Source organism: Nestor notabilis, unplaced genomic scaffold, assembly GCF_000696875.1.
Source record: "Nestor notabilis isolate BGI_N333 unplaced genomic scaffold, ASM69687v1 scaffold1571, whole genome shotgun sequence".
NCBI lineage: Eukaryota > Metazoa > Chordata > Aves > Psittaciformes > Psittacidae > Nestor > Nestor notabilis.
The window spans coordinates 24,014-40,347 of record NW_009913158.1 but is presented as its reverse complement, the minus strand read 5'-3'; the positions used below and the strand labels follow the sequence as shown (position 1 = coordinate 40,347).

General features: G+C 41.6%; 1 protein-coding gene across 1 annotated transcript in view; it reads left to right on the top strand.

Annotated features, from left to right (window-relative positions):
* EML6 (echinoderm microtubule associated protein like 6) overlaps positions 1-16,334 on the top strand; it is a 45,008-nt gene that overhangs the window by 22,263 nt on the left and 6,411 nt on the right. The window contains exons 14-23 of the mRNA XM_010022986.1: positions 4,319-4,333; positions 5,545-5,553; positions 7,111-7,189; positions 8,344-8,473; positions 9,135-9,233; positions 10,866-11,039; positions 11,757-11,965; positions 13,408-13,565; positions 14,657-14,771; positions 15,884-16,072. Of these exons, the coding sequence (XP_010021288.1) occupies positions 4,319-4,333; positions 5,545-5,553; positions 7,111-7,189; positions 8,344-8,473; positions 9,135-9,233; positions 10,866-11,039; positions 11,757-11,965; positions 13,408-13,565; positions 14,657-14,771; positions 15,884-16,072 (1,177 nt within the window). The remainder of the gene's footprint in view (positions 1-4,318; positions 4,334-5,544; positions 5,554-7,110; positions 7,190-8,343; positions 8,474-9,134; positions 9,234-10,865; positions 11,040-11,756; positions 11,966-13,407; positions 13,566-14,656; positions 14,772-15,883; positions 16,073-16,334) is intronic.

Here is a 16,334-nt window from a genome sequence, read left to right as displayed (position 1 = left end):
AAGTTGGGGCTGTTCAGCCTGGAGAAGAGAAGCTGCTGGAGACCTCAGAGCAGCTTCCAGTGTCTGAAGGGAGCTACAAGGAGGTTGGGGAGGGACTCTTCATTAGGGACTCTAGTGGCAGGACAAGGGGTAATGGCTTTAAACTTAAACAGGGGAACTTTAGGTTAGATCTAAGGAAGAAGTTCTTCACAGTGAGGGTGGTGAGGCACTGGAATGGGTTGCCCAAGGAAGTTGTGAATGCTCCAACCCTGGCTGTGTTTAAGGCCAGGTTGGCCTTGGCGACATGGTTTAGTGTGAGGTGTCCCTGCCCATGGCAGGGGGGGTTGGAACTAGATGGTCTTAAGGTCCTTTCCAACCCAATCCATTCTATGAAAAGCAAATCAAAGCCCTTTATTAAATGTACTTTTCCTGTCTCATTTATTCACATGATGAAAATAACAGTGATTCTGCAAACATCGTGGAGGAATGGAGAAGTTACATTATGGGTTTTACTTGCAGGACTTGAAATAAATCAGAGTGTGGGGTTTTTTTTGGGGGGGGAACCTGAGATTTACTCTCTCCAGCAGCAGCTATAGCTTTAGAATGGAAAAATAGCAGGAAAGGTGATGCTGGGGAACAGTTCTAGAATGTCTTGTAGGTGTATTTGCCACATTCAGTTAAGTAATTAATGAATTGTTGTTTCTCTCTTCTCTCCCTGACCTTCTTGTTTTTCTTCTTCTCCCTCTCCATGTCTGTCCTCCTGCCCTCCCCACACATCCTTACTTTTCTCTTCCATTTTGCTCCTCTGATTGTCATCCTCTTTGCTCTGCCTGTGTGGTTCAGAAGTGGGGTGCCCATGGGAGGTGCTGCAGGAGCAGTCTCACGGTGTGGGAGCTCCAGAAGCAGTGCTCCCACACCACGGGACCCCTTGGTCACTGGTGGGGCTGTCCCAGGCAATCCAGGACAATTGTAAGCTCTGCTGTGTGATGTAGGAATTCAGCTTCACTTCAGCAAAGGGATAACTTCTGAACTGGGACTGGTTTAACTGGCAAAGACTTTATATGATAAGAAGTAAAACAAGCTGTGTGAAGACTAGATTTATGTTACTAATACAAGAGGCAAAAATGCATTTGCATTTGCATTCTACTAACTGCTAACACATATCCTATGTTTGCAGCTTCCAGTTAGTTTGGTTTGCATGACTCTACATAAACTGAAAACTCTTGTAATGTACCTGGTGGTGGAAAACCCTTTGAAGCAGATTGAATATGTAGAAAACAAAAAGCAACATTGGCATGTTTGTCTAGTTTTCTGGTTTCTTTCTCTCTCTCCACGAGCTGTCTGTCTCAGAGCCTGTTCCCCAGTGTGTTACTATGCATCATTTGTAATCATATGCTCTGATAAAGGGGAGAGATTAAAGAAGGTTAAGAACTTGGATCTTCTCTCTTGAAACATCACTCTTTTGGTTATTTATTCCTTTAAAACAACATGAACTGAATTATACAGGCTTCCAAAGTAGCCCTCACAAGTGGTGAGTTCAGACCTTTGTACCATAAACTGAATTATTAGACATATGGTTACAAAATTTGCTCATACACTTTTACATGTACACTTCTGTGGGTGCAGTGTAAAGCTTTGAATGTGAATCTGCTTTGTATTCATGTGTAGGAGGGAACTGTTCAAATGTATCTGGGAAAACACATCTCTGGGGTGGAGAAAATAACATCAGGCTTATTCCAACAGAAACCTCCCATTTGAGCATGAGCAGCATCCTTTGGCATATTCCCTTTTACTTTCTCAACAGCCCTATGTCAAGTTAATGCATCCTAAACATATCTGGCAGCATGCTGGTTTCAGCACAGTTGTCCCCAAGGCTTGAACACATTGTGAGTGGTATTTTTACAGTCCCTGCCAACCTATTGAACTCAGGGTCAGCCTGGCATCTCCCACAGGTCAGCACAAAGCTGGCCCAAAGGTCCTCTTCATCTGGGGGTGTGGAATTGAGGGATGCCAATACTGACCCAAGGCACAACATGTCACCAACATTTCTCTCTCTGAACCTGAGCACTCTCTGCACTGAGATTGATGTGAAATATTCAACTTTTTTTGAAGGTTGTTGTGTAGGTTGTAGTCCAGGATGGATTGAAAAAGTTTGCTTTCTGCTACGTTTTGTTATGCAGGGGAAGGATCTGCCTATTACGTTTTACTTCCAGCCCAAAAATTTCACTATATACTATTGGTTGAATATTTTTACTTACACAGTAAGCACAGCTTCAAAACATGTCAGAGATTATGGAAAGAATAAAAAAGTAGATGGAAAAAGACTCTTCCCCTCAAACACGACCACAAACCCTGAGAGAAGCCTAAGGAAGAAGAAAGACCTTCTGAATATGCTGAAGTTGGGTTGATTCTGATGCCTTGGTAGTACATGGAAATAATTCTCCTGCAGTCTTATTACCTGATGTGGTCAAAACCTTTTTAGCTCCAAGGCAGACAGGTTTTGCCTATAGCAGGTTTCAGTGTGTCCCTTGAAGCTGCCTTGGGCAGTTGAGGCTGAGGGAATCTCCAGGCAGCCCTGTATCCAGTGTGTTAGGTATGGCAGCCCTCTGTGCAACAGGGCCAGCAACAGTTGTGTAGATCAACAGCTTTCCAAGATGCTTAGAACAATAAACTTGTTAAAAATAAGGGCCTTCAGATCTCCTTCAGAAGTGATTACCTTCCTTACTAATCTGCTTTCCTGCTTGTTTCACATTTGGGGACTGAACTAGAATGACATGCAAACGCAATGCCTTAACTTCCCCTGCAAAACAGCAGTGGCTGCACCCCCATGTGCTCTGTAACACCTGCTGGGTTTTTTGGTTATTTTAAAGAATGCATCAGCATACATGTGAAATCATCAATATTTGTACCCATGCTAAAGCTTTTTCAGTGCTACCCCCTTGAAAAACAATTTGGATTACAATTGATGTTTCCCTCTAGTTTTGTTCCAGCTTTGCTTTGACGCACTGTATGAGAATGGGGTATTTTCATATTGAATACTGTTCTTTTTGGCTGCCTTGTGCTATCCACAAAATGTAAAGTAACAGCAGGGAAAAGTGGACATTTAACTCATATCTATGTTGGGATGGGAAAATCCAAGGATTTAAAATTCACAAAATCTTTTAACCCCCTCTTAGAACTCCAGTTCTGCAGCAGTTTTAGGGCACTTGGGAGTCCCCCTCCTGTCCCTTAGCAGAAGGGTACTTTGAAAAGCTGCTGTTGCATTTTCTCTGAAATGGAGAGTATGTAGTTTTTTTTAAACTTGGGGTTTTTTGTTCTGTTGCCCAAACAAACTGCCAGTAGTGGCTCCTCTTACCTCGCTTTGCACTTTGCTTTCTCTTCCTGGGAGCAGTCGTGCTTGGTTTTGTGTAGCATCCAAGTATGTTCCCTCTCCAGGTAGCAGCCATCTAAATTCACACCTTAGTTTCCCATTTGGACTGTCTTCAGCTTCTTCTCTACCCATTTCTGCCGAGCCCAGCCCATCACCTTCTCAGTGTCCATCTGTCCCTGCTCCAAACCTCACTGTCACTTTCATGCAGCACTGTCTCTGAAGATCCCATTCTGTTTCCCATTGGCCTCAGAACAGAATGTTTGTGTTCTTGCCAGTTTATTACTGATGCAGACGGAGTCTCTCATCAGAGAGCAGTTATGCCATGTGCTCTAAAAACATGAACTGGTTGTCCCTGTCCCATAGAATTTATCATAACAATTTTGGTCTGTCTTTTTCTCATTTATTTTCTGTCTAAATGGATCTGACTTTTTTCCTCCCCTTACTCTGTCTCTGTTCCCTAAGATCACATCTGTTTTCTCCCTCAAGTTGCTTCACTCTTCTGAAACCCCATTCCCTCTTCCCCTGACCCAGCTCTCACTGTGTCTATCTGTTACTCTCTGTCCTGGTGCTGCTTCTTCACCCTACCTATGATTTAGGCTCCTCTTCCTACTCATGAGTCTTGGCCGTTTCAGGTCACCTTCTTGCTTAGGTGCAAGGGAATAAGTTGTCTCTTTCACCTTTCGGCATGAAGACAGTGAGTGATGTTTGCCAGTGTAAATCTGAGTTAGCTTGCTGATTTAAACCCCTGCATACTTGTGCAAGCATATTGTTGGGATAATCGTTAGTAACAGGAATTTTATTTGCTGTATTCACAGTATCTAAAGAACTGAAAGCCCTCTAATGTCTGACTGTGTCTTATCTTTCCTGGAACTCATTCACCCCATAATGTAATATAAACACATTTATTTTAAATGACTGGAAAGAAACCGTTAATGCTTGTATTATGTTTTAACTTGCTTTCCTTTGGAGGCAGGGAATTGTCAAGTAAGTACTAACACAGAGAAAGCACAGATTGCTGTCAATGTACAATGCAGATTGCATAGGTCAATTTGCTACAGTGCCAGTTTCTTGTCTTGACACTGCCATCTTCTGTACCAAAATCAACTAGGTGCAGTCTCAGACTTGTTAAAATTGAAATGACTTCTTAAACTGTTAAACATTTGATGTTGCTTTACATTTGTTTTATTAAGATGATAAGGCAGCGAACGCATACCTGTGTGTATATATACATGTATATGTATATATGACTGCACACAACATGCTGGTGGTGTGTACTGTGAAAAGTTATAGCAAAGTATACGTGTGTATGTGTATGTTTCCAAATGAAATCTCATGCTTACAACAGTTATGATCAAGCATGTCACAGCGTAGTGTTCTCCTGCTTTCATAATCTTGGCTTGCTCTTGTCATAAACTTTAACTATGTTCCTAGGTAAAGAAATGTACAAATGATTTGTTTTAAAGTTACACTAAAACAGAAATAAGAGCAGGAAGCATAGAAGAAAATGATTTATTACCTTCATAAGCAAGGCCCTAGTAAATCTGGGCTGCAATGAAATAATGATTTCACTTTGTAAGAGTCTTAAGTCTTATAATAGTTTCCTGCCCCCTCCTCTGGTGAGTGCACTGCTATTCGGTCCGGTTGCCACCACCACTTATGTAATGTGACTTGATTGACCACTTTCAGAGAAAATAAAGGTACTTGTTTCCCTATGAACAAAAAAGTACAAGCTGTCCCCATGAGCAAGTTGGCCTCCCAAGGAACAATGACGAGGCGAAATCACAGGCTGAACTGGGAGAGAAAACAAGCATCCATTGTGTGACATTCTCAACTGTGCTTATGAGGCTGTTAAGTTCCTACCAGTTTCCATCCTGTCAGGCACCTGAAAACAGAGACATGGAATCACATTCTCCTTCAGTATATAGTGTGCAGGAAGCATGGACGTAGCTTCCTTTTTCCCTAGATCCCGTAGGATCTTTAGTTCAGAGCATACCCAGGGATGATGTTTCCGAATTTGCGGACTGGTGCACTCTTTAATTTCTGTTTTAGTTCTTGCTGGCATGCTTGAACAGCATGGTTTGTGCCACAGAGGAATGACTGATCAACTCTGAAAGTGCTTGTGCATGAGTAAAGTGGTCAGAAGTACACCTAAACTGTATTAAGTTTCTTACTTGGCTTTATTTGCTGCTTACAAGGGGATCAAGGTAACTCTTTCACTCTTCTAATGTCACAAGATCACCTGCTCATGTATTTTGCTAGTACTTAGTGAGTTTGTTTGTTTGCTTGAGAAGTGGGTTAGTTTGTTCACCTCCAGCTTAGTTCTGTCTTATTGAGAGCTCAGATTTTCACGCTGCTTACTCCTGCAATAAGTATTCTAGCTGTGTAGCAGTAAGTGCTCTAACTGTGCATTTTGTCAGTTGTTGCCTTTAATACCTTCCATAGAAAACCACAATTCCAGAAAAAGCAGCTCCCTCTAAGCAAAAGGGATTTAGTTCTTTTGCAATTACCTTTTGCAAAAAGTGAATTAATGGGAATAGAAGCATAAGGACAAGAACAAATTAATTTTCACAGCATATATAATGGATATTGAGTTCACACCTTTTTGAAATCTTCAACTGTGGAAATGTTTTCCAAATTGGAATGTTTATTGAATAAATGGAGAGCTTTTCACTTACAGAGCTCCACTATTTTTTAACCCTGTCTCCAGAACCTGCAATTGGAGTTTAAAGGCATGTGGTGAGGTGGGGTTTGTGTTATTCACAGCAGCCATCAAGTGATGTTTTGGAGAAGCATTTAACCATAATATCTGGTTTTATTCTTTTGCCATCATCGCTTCTACCCAAGACCTATTTTCTAAGTAAAACATGACCAAACATGGTAAGAATTTGGGCCAGATTTCTGTGGGCTAATTTCTCCAGTAACCCAGTGCAACTCTTCTGGCTCTGTTCTGCTGCTGACAGGGTTAGAATTAACCCTCATGAATATCTGTTAACAGAAAGGGAGGATCATTACACTTAATTTACAGTGCTCATCTGCAGTGGAGCAGGCCTTTGATTTTGTAAGGTCATGAACTTCTAGAGGCTGAGCTCCTGCTTCTCCTCTTGGGTCTGTGCCTCTTCTTTCTTCCTCAGAAGGACAAACAGTAGCAGCACAAGTTGTCTGTCTTTAAGGTCATTTGCACAGATCAAATTTTGTTTCAGTCTGTGTTCCACATTTGTCTTTTTAGCTACTTCTAGCAACTATAATTCTATAAAAGTGCTTTGCTGGCCTCAATCTCTGTTAACTTCACACGGATGAATGACTTGTACATTTCAAAATCTAATCATTTCATCTTTAATATGATTTTGGAGCAGGTTTTCATAAAGTCCTCTCAAGGTTTTGTGATGGGGTTTCTCAGAAGCAGTAATGTTGGGAAAGGTCAACTGCCAGCTGCAGAAAATCTTTTAGCTCGTTTCTGAAAGCAACAATTTCCTGTCATTTAGTATTCAAGGAATTTCCCATGGGTTAAATCATGGGGTTTTTAGAAAATGGCACGAGGTGTTCTGCCACTCACCCACAAAAATCAGTGTTATTTCTGCTCTTCCCATCAACATGCATATGGTTGTAGTCGGTTTGCTGGTTAACCCTAAAAACAGCTAAGCATTAAGCTCATGGAGTTGCAATTGGCCATTTCTTGTTGCCATACAAAACACATGCTGTGGTTTTGGAGGTTTTATTTTGCTTTCAAACTTGCTGATTGTCATCTTTTGTAACTGTTTCAGGCCACCAGTTAGCAGAGCTGCTCCTCAACCCGAGAAACTGCAAAAGAACAATATCAACAAAAAAAAGAAACTGGTTGAGGTCAGGCTTTATACTTTTGCATTTGCTTTAGAAGTGCTGGGGGAAGTTCATCTCTGTTTTGAGGGCAGCTAAAGTCATATATGGAAAAGAAAGCAAATTCTAGGAAGTGCTTTCAAACACCAGGAGATATGATAGACAGCAACCTCTGTCAGAAAGAAACTCAGATTCAGGGTGTTAAAGCTTACCTATAATAGAAAGCTCTTCAAACCCACCATCCATCTCTCAAGTTGAAGGCAGGTAGAGCCCAAGTGTATGTGCCTCCACAGCAGAGCCCATACTCACTGTATCACCCCACAGGAAATAGTTAGAAGCTGCACTTTCACACATGAAAAATCACATGCAGGATTTTGCATGATGAAATTTGCTTGGTTACTTTGGAACACACCTTTTCCCCCAAACAACCTTTTTGAATTTCCACACTATATGCTGAACAAGGAATATTCTGTGTTCTATGCGGAGAGTTTGCAACACTTGCTTGGGCTGCCTCTGTCATTTGAACTGTGCCAAGTAAGCTGTGATTGTGTTTGGGACAGGTTCATTAAGTGTCTTCTGGGCTACAAAAGCAACTTTAACAACAACCCATTAACCACCACTGTTTTCTGGAGGAAGTTTCCTTGGTAGTTACTAATAAGTACACTGAAATTATACCTCTGATTAATGTTTTAATTGTAAAGCCTTCGCTTCTTACAAGGCCTTTAAGGTCAGAATTTGGTCTGTTAAAATGTGGTAGTTTATGGGCATGATTTTTGAAGACTCTTAAAGCAGAATTAAAGATGCTTGCAAAGATACCCTATATAGAGATCAAACTGTGATGGGCAGATTAGCAGATTTGGATCTGTTTTGTAAATTGTATATATTCTGAAGGGAAATTTACAGCAGCCAGATGAATTATTAAAGAAATAGTAATATAAATGCAGTGCCTTAGTTGACCATTAAAGCATTGTAGATAGTCTGTGAGAATGTCATGCCCCAATAAGTGAGTAAAAGAACAGGGTTAACTGATAAACTATTGTTTAATTAGTGTATTGCCTCTACAAGGTATCTGTAGCTCGTGTGATTACTTTAGAACTGTGCTTATGTGATCTAAACTCTGTCATCTCCTTGTTCCTTCTTTCATTTCACTCTTCCTCTTTCTTTTCCTTTTACTTGACCAGGAGCTGGCTTTAGACCATGTTTTTGGATACAGAGGATTCGATTGTCGCAACAACCTCCATTACCTGAATGATGGTGCTGATATTATTTTCCACACAGCTGCAGCAGGCATAGTCCAAAATCTTTCCACTGGTAAGATCTGGTAATTCTTTCTACTGATTTGGTAAAATCTTTCTACTGGTAAGTATTGTTTCAACTTGAAACAATACTTGGAGGTAAAAAATGCTTTACAAGTAAAACATTTCTGATTGAAAGCCTGCTGCCAAGAAGGGGCAGAAGAAGAAAAGCTGTCACATCTGGTGGCCTTTAGGGACTCTGGTCCTAGCACGGCCTCTGACCCACGGAGCTGGAAAGCTCAGTCCCATCTTGCTCCATTTGGGCCCTTGCCCATGGGAGGACAGTGCAAAGCTCAGACTTCACAGGGCTTTGCTCTCCACTTTGCTTTGGTTATACTGGGGAACTGGGACCCTGCATTTGCCAGTTTGGCTTTTCCTTGCAGTTACAGGTTGGTACAGGATGATTCTTGGGCCAATTCCTGGTACCCTGGACATAGCTACTTTACCAAATACTGTTTTTCTATACATACCCATGCGTTAATGGTTACGTTCATAGTGCATTAGTTAATGGTGCCTGGGAGGAAGAGCAGAGCAGCTGCAGACATAGTTACTGCTCCACCCTCATCCATCCCTGGAGAGCACAGCATGAGTGTAGTGACAGGCCAAGTATTCTTTGCTTCAGTGGTGGCTCTTCCTTCAATACTGTTGTGATTAAAACCATGTTTGAATTTTATTAGGTAGTCAGAGTTTCTACCTGGAGCATACTGATGACATTCTCTGCCTAACTGTGAATCAGCACCCAAAGTATAAAAACATTGTGGCTACCAGCCAGATCGGTAGGTGACTCTCCATATAGCAATGTTTTACTCACAAATCATCAGGGGCACTGATTTATTTTGGGCTTTTCTGTGTTGGAGTTTTACCAGGACATGACTGTGCTACTGTCCTCAGACTTTCTCTTTGATTGTAAAGAGGTAATCAAGCGTCAGGATTTTCCTGTGGTTTCAGTTTCATCTCTGATTGTGAGTGGTTGGATTTTAGAGTTAATTGTAGGATTATATCATTATATCATATTTCAGAAAGCAAACTTTGATAAACTGCACTATCATCTAGCTAATCTGTAATCATATGATTTACAGAATTTCCTTTCCTTCCTATATCCAAGGCAGTGTTTAGCAGTAAAATGCTTAGCAGTGACAATAAAACTATCAAAATTTCCTAAGCAGAATCACAGAAACTATACAGAAAAGGAAAGGAACAGTGTGAAATCTCAGTGGGAGTTATGGCACATGTACGCAGCCTCTTGCGAAACCCTATATATTTATGTGCTTAGTATTTACACACAGAGTCCTCTTAGATTCCCTAGTACATTTTGCAGGAGTAAGCGTTGTGTGGGAAATGCAGGATATTTGTCCCAGTAGCAAGATCTGTTGCCTTTCATTTAAACCACCTTAATATAATTAAGTGCATGAAAAAGAAGGGTGTCATTCAAATTCATCTCATCCCAGAAGGAGACTTAAGTCTGCACCTTCTGTAATGAATAACTTCAGAGGGGGCAGGAAAATGGCACCTTGACAAACCAGCTTTGCCACCTGCACTCAGGGCTGTCACTTCAATCTGGATGTTGAGTGAACACAAAAATCTGTGTCTTGTCAGAGCTTCTGTTCAAAATACTGGGTTAAAAATACAGGGAAGAGGTGACTGTTACAGCCCCTCTCTTAGTCTGTCAGCAAGAGCCCATGAAACCAGTGCTTCTGATAGTGGTTGAGATTCTGTATGGCCATGGAGTCGTTCCACTTTGAAATGTAATAGTTTTTAAAAGCTGCATGTCTTTAGCATTTCTTTTACAACTCAAAGTACTAAATATTGTTGCGATATTTGTGTATAAAAGCCAATATACCCAAAGAAGTTCAACAATATTCCTGCTTATTTGCTTTGTTGATTTAATCCATATCCATTTTCAAACTTTTAATTTTGTTTTTCCTTCTGGTGCTGATGCTGGCACTTCAGCATTAGAAACATGACTTACTTCACCTATTGTTTTCCCTTGGTGCTTCTCATTTGCCATTGCTCTCACAATGCAGGTGATATGACAGAATTCCCAGGTAAGGCTGATTTGTTTGTGGGTTTATTCAGCAGAGTTCTGTTAAAGTCTCATGTTTCCTCGTTGTATCTGTGTGAACCGCGGATACAAATGAAACATCTACAGTTTCTTTTGCATGAGGCTCTTCATAAATGTTATGTTGTTCTTTTAGACCTGTCTTACTTCATGAAATACAATGATTCCCCCTGTGTTTTGCAAGCTATTACGGTTATTTTTTGGTTTGGGTAGTGTTAATCTTAAAACAAACCCCCACAACTTCCAAGTGTCTGTTTAGGTTAAGTGTTCTTGAAAGATGCCTCTTTTGCACTGAAGCTTTCCAGATGCTGAATTAATTCTCTTTTAACACATCTTTTTGCACATATAGGAACAACTCCCACAATTCATGTATGGGATGCTATGAGTAAGCAAACGATTTCAATGCTGCGCTGCTTCCACACCAAAGGGGTCAACTACGTTAACTTCAGTGCAACTGGCAAACTTCTGGTTTCCGTGGGAGTTGATCCAGAACATACTATCACAGTGTGGAGGTGGCAAGAAGGTAACTCTGGAAAAACCCTCTTCCTTCACCCTGATAGAACTGTGTACAGTTACTTGCTTTTCCTTTCAAGTCTTGGGAATAGATGGGTATTCCAGAGAATAGATTAGTCCGAGCATCATGGCTCCCTAAGTCACAAAACCAGTTAAAGGAGATGGAAAAGTGCTAGATAATATGAACAAGAAAACCAGTTTTAAATGTCTATTATAAATAAAAGTAGGTTAAGGAAATAATGTTGTTTAATATAACATTCTATGAAATTAAGGGAAGTATTTTCTTCTTCTTCCTAAAATACTTGAACTTGAAATTCTACTCTGTGGATAGGCCTTGGGAAGTCATTTCCAGAAAGGAATTATCATCTTTGGAAATGGGGGAGAGGAGAGGGAAAGTGTCCCAGCTCCTTAGAAGTGTCCCTGTGCGTTTCACCAGATGGGAACTCATTGATGATATGCCAAATTTCTGAGGTGTTATTTCACTGATCAAGGTGACAAATCATGCTGTGAAGTACTAAATGTGAGCTTCCTAAAGCTGTCATCCAGGGACCTTACAGGTTGCATGAATTAAGATGTTTGATACACTATGTGGGGACGTGCTTAGCTTTCAGCATCTGGGACACAGTTCTCTAGTCCAATACCACGTCAATTGATGTTATAAAATCATACCAGAGCTTAACTTTGCAGGTAAATTTAACTTTATTTTATCCTTTCCTAATTAAAACAGGGGCTAAAGTGGCCAGCAGGGGAGGACACCTGGAGAGGATATTCGTGGTAGAGTTCCGCCCAGACTCAGACACCCAGTTTGTGTCTGTTGGGGTAAAACACATGAAGTTCTGGACATTAGCTGGCAGTGCTTTGCTTTATAAGAAAGGAGTCATTGGTTCCATGGAAGATGCCAAAATGCAAACCATGCTTTCTGTGGCCTTCGGAGCAGTGAGTTCAAATTACTTGCTACAGACTTTTATCATACATTGTCTTTAAAACTGCAAGTGCCAGTTTGCTTTGTGGAAACCTTATGCAGCACACACAGTGCAAGACCATGGAGCTCTTGCTTATAGTTAAACTTTTCATTCCAAACTTGCACACCTTTACATCCTCAAGGAAGTTTTCTAAGCAGGGTCTGGTTTCTCTGCTGCCATGGCTTTTCTGTCTTTCCTTTGCTAGTTATGTACTGCTTCACTGGTTAACTTAGAAGAATGTGATGTTATCGTGTGGGTAGGCTCTGCTACCCTTTTTTCTGTCAACACTATTTGGTACAACATGTGCTGGTGATCCCACTAATGGTTCCAGTATATTCTGCTCTCCAGTATGATCATTAGGGAACCTTGCACTGTGCTTTAGATTTCATTGTGTGTGAAAACAGTACATATTATCAGTGAAAAAGCAGCGTTACCATGATCCTAACTAAGGTCTGAAATAGCTTCTGCTTCATCCAGAAACCCTACAGAAATTACCTTTGCATAGGCAGGGCATAAAGTACACAAATCACCAATTCAAAGAAACCCCTTGCTCCTAATTACCCACCCTGGACAATAGTGCTAGTGTGAGAAATGCAGGACTATAAAATTAGGCTCCCAAATCCTCATCTTTATGCCCAAAAAAGTGACTGTGTTGTCAAAAAATGCTCCAAACCAAAGATTTATTGCTCTTCTGTGGAATTACTCCAGTACAAAATAGGAGTAATGTAATGGACACTAAAGATCCCAAAAGGGATTTTAAAAAAGAAGAATGTAATGTCAGAACAAGCAAATTGCTTGTCTGTACTTTTCAAAACCAGCAAATGAACTCGACTTGACTAGAATATGTCATTCATCCAGGGTGCTTTCTTCTTCCTCAGATATGTGTGATTGAATCTCACTGGCTTCCTTTTATGAGGAATTATGCCATTGCTGTGGTGCATAAAGCAGTTATCAGGTTGAGTTAGTTCCGCAGTTAAGTTTATACACTTCATTGTCAATCCCTGGAAGATCCTGCTTGCCAGTCACCTGTAGTGGGATTCACCCTGACACATACTCAGAGAAGAAAGCAGCATCACTTGGAGTTCAGCAGTGGTAACCTGCTGCCCATCTCACCAGTGGGGCCATGGCACAGCATGTGCACAGCAAAAGAAGTATATAAATGTGAGAGATGGAGATAGATGCACGAGGTGAATGTGTTCCACACACATGATTTATAACACCCCAAAGAAACACCCTTAGAGTGCAGTCATTAAACTCATTAAACTCATTCTGCAGGTGCAGATTGTTTCCATTCCTACAGTCATTGCACAGTTGACTTTCCTCAGGAAATTTGGTAGCTAAAAGAGCTTTAACTGAAGCTGAACAAAGCTGCTGAGGTATTTATCATATCACAGATATTGCTGCTTTTTTTTGCAGAATAACCTTACCTTTACTGGTGCCATAAATGGAGATGTCTACGTGTGGAAGGACCATTTTCTGGTCAGGCTTGTGGCAAAAGCTCACACTGGGCCAGTGTTCACAATGTACACGACCCTTCGAGACGGACTTATCGTTACAGGAGGGAAGGAGAGACCGTAAGATATAAAACCTCCCTACAGTGCACAGCTTTTCTCTGTCTTATTTTGGTTTTAGTTTACCCAATACCCTCGACATACACAGTGCTTCCCAGGGATAAATGGCATCTGTACTGTAGCAGCTTCAATCTGAATTTGATGTAATGTGCCCAGGTGTCTTAGTAAAGGACTAAAAAGTAGGATACTCAAGGGTCACAGTAATGCACGTTATGCACAAAGGATGTACTGAACCTCAAACTAGTGATTGCTGTGAACACCTGCATAAGCTCCTGCCAGCCTGGCAGAAGTGGGTTTTCCTTAATTTTTTGATTCTGGCAAGTTACAGACAACATCTCCCAGCGGAGATGCTGATGAGTAAATTCTTTCATTTACTTGAAGTAACAAATTTGCCAAGCGTGTCTTGGAGACAGAGATTTGAGATTAAGTGACAAGAGAACAATTTGGTTTTCACAAATTAGACATGATGCTTTTTAAAACATGAAGTGTGGTGGCATTTACATTATTTGCTTTCCATTGCACAATAGTGAGGTGTCTTTATAGAATCATGGAATGGTTTGTGTTGAAGGGACCTTAAAGCTGATCTAGTTCCAACCCCTGCCACGGGCAGGGACACCTTCCACCAGAGCAGGTTGCTCCAAGCCCCTGTGTCCAACCTGGCCTTGAACACTGCCAGGGATGGGGCACTCACAACTTCCTTGGGCACCCTGTGCCAGGCCCTCACCACTCTCACCATGAAGAATTTTTTCCTTATATCCAACCTAAATCTCCCCTGTTTCAGTTTGAACCCATCACCCCTTGTCCTGTCCCTACAGTCCCTGATGAAGGTCCCTCTCCAGCACCCTTGTAGCCCCCTTCAGACACTGGAAGCTGCTCTGAGGTCTCCACGCAGCTTCTCTTCTCCAGGTTGAACAGCCCCAACTTTCTCAGCCTGTCTTTGTACAGGAGGTGCTCCAGCCTCCTTATATGCAGTAGAAGGTGATTCAATGTATGTCTTATAATTTAATCAGAAAAATATGGGTGGGGTTTCCATATGGGCTTTGTTGTAGCCTGTGCAGAAGGAGATGTGGGTAACACACCACCCTTCCTTTCAGCACCAAAGAAGGAGGAGCTGTAAAGCTGTGGGACCAGGAGATGAAGCGGTGCCGAGCGTTCCAGCTAGAGACAGGCCAGCTCATCGAGTGCGTGCGCTCCGTCTGCAGAGGCAAAGTGAGTGAGCAGCACCCCTGCGCGTTGTTCGCGGTGGAGAAGGCTTCTGTGAAGTTATGGGAGGAGGCTTTGCCTGACTACCCAGTGTGTGTCCTTACACGTCTTCCTGAGTTCAGGAAGGGTTTTAAGCTGCATGAGGATCGCGTTTCTGACACTTGGGGCCTGCCTTTACAGTCAGCAAGGAAGTGTAGGGACATATTCCACCAGGGCAGGACCTTGTGTCCCACCGTTCTTTTCAAAGAGGAACTTGGGTACCTACTTAACAAGGTCTGCTTCCCATGAAACATGGGCACAGTTTGGGTGCTTCACTTGGGCAGAGTGGATCCTACCTTTGTTTTTTTCCTAAAGTCACAAATAGAACAAGTTACTGCTGAGAATTACTAGTTGACTTTAGGTTTTGGTAAAGTGGAAAACCACAGAATTAACTGAGTAATTTACATGCTAAAGTCACTTTTGCACATACTTAAATAGCACTTGTAAATGTTGTGAGTGTGTGATGATGCAGGAGCATTATTTCATAAGATGGGTACCTGTCCAACCTAACGCCACATGAAATCGTCTCTATTTAACTTCATAAATCAAGTCTCAGGAATTTGACATGCTCTTTGGTAACACCACCACTGAGGAACGTTTTGTTTCTAATCAAGTAGCCATTGACCAATTTCAAACTGTATCTGTTGATGCCTTTTCCATGTATTTGCAGTTCAGACCATGATAGAGTGGCTAAAGTAAGATGCAAGGTGCTCTTCAACAGTCTAACTGAGCCTAAACGCCTGTTATTATTGCCTAATATTATATTGTTACCCCAAAGGTATGAGAATCACTCTTTGCCACCTTGTATGTAAACACTCTGATCTGAAGTAAAATCCTTAAAGACAAGGTGCAAATCCACCACAGCCACTCAACAGTAGCACCAGAACATGGTATCAGATCCCAAGATGTGAAAGGGGCCGTGATTTACTCTCCTGCTTTTAAGATGCTGCATGAACAAGCTGTATAAATGAGGATGAGTTACCACAAATACTTCTGCAATACACTGGTGTTCACTGCTATGATCTGTTCTGTCTGTTACACTGGTAACATCTCTCATGCTTTTTTTCACCTACAAACAGGGGAAAATTCTAGTGGGAACAAAAGACGGAGAAATTCTTGAAGTAGGGGAAAAAAATGCTGCTTCAAACTTGTTGATTGACTGTCACATGGAAGGAGAAATCTGGGGCTTAGCAACTCACCCCTCAAAAGACATATTTATCTCTGCCAGTAATGATGGAACAGCAAGAATCTGGGACCTGTGTGACAAAGTGAGTATTGCTGAATTTAAAAGTATGTGATAAGAAATGGTCATTTCATGCAACCACGGGGTTTTCCAGCTGTACGATGCGCCAGCTACGTAGGCACCTTTGCACAGCCACGTAGAGAGAGCAGAGTGTTTCTCCATGGTTTGACATGGTTCTTCATATTCCCTGCTCTGTGGTGATGTGGAAGGGTGAGTCCTTGGTGAGGTTTCATTGTTTCACTGCTGCTCTTTCCAACTGCAAGCAGCCTGCAGAGAAACAGTTATGT